We start from the raw sequence: 6,721 nt of genomic DNA on the forward strand, positions 1-6,721 counted from the left end.
TTCAGTGAACGTCGAATCCTTCCCGCCATTAGCGAGCAAACAAACATCGACCATGTCCATATCGATAATGACGTCATCGACTACCAGCAGCAGCAGCAGTTACAACATCCTGACGGCAGCTGCAGACTACCTATCCTCATACTTTACAAACTTTCCATCCATTAATAGCCACGCGTTCACCACGACAACGTCGTCAGCCGCTACCACACCGACTTTCATACCGGCAACATCCCAACAACAACAAAGCAACACGTCATCGACAGCGACGACAACAACAACGACGACGACGATGGCGTCATCAACGGTAGCAGCAGCAGCAGCTTCTACGACGACAACGATAGTAACAACGACAACAATAAAGATAGACCCTATGTACAGTTTGACGCCCCTAGGCAGAGTTCCCCTTACGAAGCAGCAGTTATATCAGATGCAGATGCTGTCGTCTGCCTCCTTACACATGCCACACGCCATGGAGTCGCAACAAAATCGGTAGTTGTAGCTGTGGTGGTTGGAGTTGCTGTATGCTTGTATGGAGTCTGTGTAATTGTCCGCATTTGCAGTTATGCTTAGGAGTGTATATCTGTATTTGTTTTGGATGGATTTGAATTTTTTGTTTGTTTGTTCGTGCGTTTTTATGTATGTGTGTATTGTTATTATTATTAATTTTTTCTAAAGGTCAACGAACTTTCCAATGCCTTACAAGATGCCCTCATATTACGCCACGCTCCCGCCGAGCCTCTACAATCATCTAGACTTCTACCTCAAACTCAATCCAGAAACACTGTTCTTTATATTCTATTATATGGAGGTCTGTCTGTCTGTCTGTCTATCTGTCTGTCTGTCTGTTCCTCAGTCTTGTTTTTCTGATTGTTTGTTTGTATGTTTAACTGATCGTTTGTTTGTATGTCTACCTGCCCATTTATTTCCTTGTCTGATTGCTGATTTGTTTGCCTCTTTGACTGATTCTTTGTTGATCTGTTTGTCTCTTTTTTTCTGATGTTTGCTGATTCGTCTCTCTGGTTGTTCGTTTGCTTGCCTGTTTGTTGGTCTGCCTGTCTCCGATTAATTGTTCAACTGTTTATAATTTTGACAGGGAAGCAAAGCGCAGTATATGGCGGCGAAGGCGTTGAAGCAGCTGTCGTGGCGTTTTCACACGAGACATCTTATGTGGTTTCAGAGGAGAGACGAGCCGACACTCATCACCGAAGAATGCGAGCAGGTTCGTCTACGTCTGTCTGTCTGTTCCTTTTTGTCCATGTGTCTGTGCTTTGTCTGTCTGTATGTGTTCCTGTCTGTCTGTTTAATTGTTTTTTCTTATTTATTTTTTTTATTGTCCCAAAGGGTTCCTACATATACTTTGACTATGAAAAGTGGATGCAACGAAATGTCGACAACTTCACTTTCGAATATAAATATCTAGAAGATAAAGATTTGAGTTGATTTATTGGTTGATTGGTTGGTTGATTGATTGATTGGTTGATTGATTGGTTGGTTGGTTGATTGATTGATTGATTGATTGATTGATTGATTGATTGATTGATTATTATTTTTATAAAACTCACATTATTTTAAAGAGGGCCGATGTTATTATTTAAACTTTTTTAATATTTATTTTTCAACCAATCGATTGATTGATTGATGTACTGGCTGATTGATTGATTAGTTGATTGATTAGTTGATTGATTGATTGATTGATTGATTGATTGATTGATTGATTGATTGATTGATTGATTGATTGATTGATTGATTGATTGATTGATTGATTGATTGATTGATTGATTGATTGATTGATTGATCCGTTGTTTGATATATACTAATTCATTGATATTTTTATTGACAACTTTTTTGATAAATTATTATTATTACCCTTATTATAGAATGAAAACGCCTGTTTTAGATTATTATTATTATTATTTGTTATTTATTATTAATAATATTTTGTTGTTGTTGTTTTTCAGAAATATTTGAAATTATTGATATGGTATAGTCATTTTGCATATGCATTTATTTATTTATTCATTCAGTCATTCATTTGTTATTCCTATTTCTAATTTTCAAACTGCTAACATGCATCTATTTACATTGCTATTATTACTACCACTACTACTTAGTAATTAATGCTTTTTTTGGCTTAAGTATTAGTTTTTTAGTATATAAGTATTGCTTTGTTATGGGATTGCTTTTTCTATTGTGATTTTTATTTTCATTCTTTCTTTCATTCGTTCATTCATCTTTTCATCCATTTTTTCCTTCAATCGTTCATTTTATATATATATATATATAATATTATATATATATAAAATATATATATACTAAATAAATAATAGGACCAATGTTTATTTAACTAGTCTTTCTTTCTTCCCTTTCTCTCTCTCTCTCTCTCTCTCTCTCTCTCTCTCCCTCTTTTTCTCTCACTTACTATATAAACTTAAAAAACATACATACATACACGCACACACAAACATTCACACGTACGTGGAAACAAACATGCGTGCACACATACATACATGTACTTATTGAAATGTTAAAATACCCATTCACATGGTTACTTGAATGCTTCAGGACTTGGATTTCTATTGTTGAAATGATTCACTTGATACGATAATATTTCGTTGTTATTGTTGTTATTATTATTATTATTATTATTGTTTTCATTTTTACTACTACTATTACTGCCACGTAATAATACTTAGCGCATCAATCAATCATCTCAATTTATTAAGTATTAAATCGTATTTTCTCAACCAGCCAATCAATCAATCAATCATATAACCAATCATTTAATCTATCGTCATCTATTCAATTAATCAATCTTCCATTCATTTATTCAATTATTCAATCTTCCATTCATTTATTCAATTAATCAATCTTTCATTCGTTTATTAAGTCAATCGATCGATCAATCAATCAATCAGCCTGTTGTTATTTATAATTATCCAATAAGTTCAATAAGTTCTATGTATTAGTATGTATATACGGTGTTATGTGATATATATTTTTGTTCATATTCATATATATATATATATCATTGTATGTATGTTTGATTGTGTGTGTGTGTGTGTGTGTGTGTGTGTGTGTGTGTGTGTGTGTGTGTGTGTGTGTGTGTGTGTGTGTGTGTGTGTATCTTTTGTGTGTATTTTATTTTTCGAACACGTATTCTTGAGTTGATTCTTTTTATTTGTTAGCAATAATAATTATAATATAATAATAATTGTAATAATAATAATTATTATTATTGTTGTTAATATTATTTTTGTTGGTCTAGCTGGTATGAAAAAGTAAAAGATGTCAATTTTTTGTTAGTAAAATGTTGTGGTTTTCTGTTAGTCAATTGATAAAAACTCAATATACCTTTTCCTCTCTCTTTTTTTATCTATCTGTCTGTCTGTCTATTTATCTCTCTGTTTGCAAACTTATCTTCTTTCAATCACTCTCCGTTTCTCTTTCTCTTACTATCTTTCTTTCTCGATCCAATCTCTTTGGCTCTGATCTCTTTCTCTCAATCTTTTTGGTACTCTCTCTCTCTCCCTTTTGTACTCTCTTTCCTTCCTTTGTACTCTCTCTCTCTCCCTTTTTTATACTCTCTCTCTCTCTTTTCCTTTTTTTCTCGCTCCTCCCTTCAGTTCAGAGTTGTTGATATCAAACTAAAGAATGTAGGCCATATTAGGACAAAATTTTTGTCTCTTACGAATTCATATATAAGAATTTACATAATATGATTTGGATTTAAAAAAGATAATTTTTAACGTAACAGGTGTGTGTGTGTACACGTGTTTATGTGTGTGTGTGTGCGTGTATATAATAATTATTATATGTAAATGTCTGATGGGGTCGGTGAGGGCTGACCTTGAAAAATTTATATTGAATGCCGGCTTAAGCGAGAAGGCGGGACTTAAAGCGATCAATCAACTTAAATCCAATTTAGGTATGTTCTTGATAGCGTTCTATTAATGTCATTATTATTGAAATTATTACAATTGAAATTACAAATAATTATAATTATAACTTTTTGAGAAATACAACTTGTTGTATAACTTTTTCAGAGATATTAATGCTAGCCGCATCAGTATTGGAGATAATCGGCATTGCCGCCAAACAAATATGGCACCACGAGTATGACGTCATTAATTCAGACCAATCACAGGCCTCCATTCTAAAGATGACGTAATTGAATCCGACCAATCATGAGCCTCGATTTTAATAATGACAAAACTAAATTTAACAAATCGTTTGCTTCGTTTTTTGAATATGACGTATTTGAATCCAGCCAATAACGGGCCTCGATTTTGAATCTGACCCAAAGAATTTTGACCAACCACATGCTTTCAAATTGACCTAGTTTTTTTGAAAGGAATATAGCTTATTAATAATTTTTTTTATTTTTTAAAATACAAGTTTTTTTAAATCATCAAAATACCGTGAATACCGATTTGAAATATAAACTAAAATAGGCTGTATTGAATTGGTTTCAGTCGATAAATTCGAACAATCATTCATTCATTCATTCATTCATTCATTCATTCATTCATTCATTCAATCAATCGACCAACTAATCAACCAAATTGAATGAACCAAATAATCGATAGAATTATGGTAAATCGAATAAAAAGATATTTGATGAAGCGCAAACAAACATTCAACCGTACATATCTAGAAACAGTTTCGAAATTTTAATAAAAAAACGAAAAACACAACAGTTGCTTTTATTTGATATCATAAAATGGCGAAAAATTAAAATTTTAAAAAGTAAATTTTTAAAAAAACTTCGGATTTTAATCAAACAAATGTAACACCCCTCAGTAGTTCTCGGAGGATGATTCACGTAGCATGAACATTTAGTAAAAACAGTTCACAGCATATCATAATGACTAAATCAACATACCAAACAGAAACTATTTATACATGCATATATACAAAGTAAATCAAGAAATATCCAAAATTATATAACCAAAATAAAAAAAAAACTAGAAATCAGTCAACATTTTACAAATAAATAAATAGACATTATTAAAAAGATTGTTCAAAAAAGTAAAATTTAAGGCGACGACGAAACAAAAATATATGTATAGTGTTTTGTTGGTGTGGTTCTGTGAAGCGAAAACAAACAAACACACCACACAAAATTAGTAAGAAGTCGCAATAATAGTAGTCAGTCACCTACCTACAATTAAATTACTCTCAGGGCCCTAGCTTACCTATAATGATTAACTCAACTCACCTACCTACCTACCTACAAATTTGTGTTTCCACGTTTTAGGAATTTTACATGTTTCAGGCATTTTATTTTACATATTTTAGCGTTTTTATTTTATTTAAAACTTTTTAACTAATGTTAAACCCTAGCCCTAGCCTAGATTGTTCAACTCATCTCATTCCCTAACTTACCTATGAATTAAATTAAGTCCGGTAAAGAAAATAGAAAGTTGAAGAGAAACATAACAACAACGACACCGAATGAATGGATGTTGTGTATGTGTGTGTTGTATTGATGTGTGTGTGTGTGTGAATGTGCGCGCGTGTACTCTCCAGAAACTTCTTGACTCGCTACTGACGAACCTCCATTGCACCGACCATCATCTGACACGCACCGATGGAATAGTGAATTTGACCGGTTACTGAAAAACACTAAATTGAAAAAAAATTAATTTTTTAAAATAAAAAGCAAGACATTGGGAAAAATAGGCAAGATGACACTCAATCCTTTGTTTAAATTCGAGTACTTTCAATGGTACGATGGGACATAAAAAAATTTACCTTTAATATTATCTTCAAATTGTCATCGGAACGATCATCATGAGACCCCATCTGAAACGTGCTGACGCCCACCACAACCAACCTCTCATCATTCTGTAGACAAGTTTTTTTATTACCTTAGTAGTAAATCAAGGAACAAAGGAACGAACGAATAAATGATTAACTAAAAGATTAAATAATTAGTTAAAAGAATGAATGAATGGAATGAATTAACGTCAATTAATGGAAGAATAATTTGAAAGATTGAGTGAAAAAATTAATGAATGAGAAAAATAAAAAAAAAAGAAACTAAACCTTATTTCAAAAATCGTCGTTACTCTAATCCATTGCACCGACCACCACATTCAAGTCGGCACACATGATTTCATCCGAACTTCTGAGTGTCAGTTGAACAGCCAACGCGCTGATTCTTCCTACACTACCATCATCATACGTAAATCATCATGAGACCACCATCTGAAACGTGCTGACTCCCACCACTGCCCACCTCTCATCATCCTGTAGACAATTTTTTTTATTAGCGTAGTAGTAAATGAATGTTAGAATTTTAGAAGCAAAAAAGTATAAAGAAAAAATGATGGCAAATAAATAATATCTTAAAATAATAGAGTAAAATGTAAAAAAACTCACCGTCGTCCATTCGACAAAGGCAGAATGATGAATGCCTTCCGGTTCCTACGTTGTCCTCCAAAACTGGTGCCAGTCCTCCTCGAGATTGTTGTTGAAACACATCCCGTGGAATGGAGAAAGATAGAGAATATTCTCATCAGAAAGCTTAGCGGTGCTTGCATCTCAAATTGCTTAATAAAAATAATCCTATCTACCTATTTAATTACCTTAACTAATCTATATTAAATTGTTAATGGTACAATAGTCGAAAGCCCCCCTTCATTCTCCCTCCTTGCACAGAGGCTCACCGACAGCCAGGGCACCGGATAGTAAACCATTGCCGTGCGGATAGTAGACT

General features: G+C 33.0%; 1 protein-coding gene across 1 annotated transcript in view; it reads left to right on the top strand.

Moving 5' to 3' along the window:
- HELRODRAFT_114301 (hypothetical protein) overlaps window positions 1–1,865 on the top strand; it is a 2,301-nt gene extending 436 nt beyond the window's left edge. The window contains exons 2-7 of the mRNA XM_009026466.1: window positions 1–489; window positions 676–808; window positions 1,094–1,219; window positions 1,342–1,463; window positions 1,504–1,643; window positions 1,664–1,865. Of these exons, the coding sequence (XP_009024714.1) occupies window positions 53–489; window positions 676–808; window positions 1,094–1,219; window positions 1,342–1,440 (795 nt within the window). The 5' untranslated portion in view covers window positions 1–52 and the 3' untranslated portion in view covers window positions 1,441–1,463; window positions 1,504–1,643; window positions 1,664–1,865. The remainder of the gene's footprint in view (window positions 490–675; window positions 809–1,093; window positions 1,220–1,341; window positions 1,464–1,503; window positions 1,644–1,663) is intronic.
- The last annotated feature ends 4,856 nt before the right edge of the window (window positions 1,866–6,721 follow it).

Source organism: Helobdella robusta, assembly GCF_000326865.2.
Source record: "Helobdella robusta unplaced genomic scaffold HELROscaffold_47, whole genome shotgun sequence".
Classification (NCBI taxonomy): domain Eukaryota; kingdom Metazoa; phylum Annelida; class Clitellata; order Rhynchobdellida; family Glossiphoniidae; genus Helobdella; species Helobdella robusta.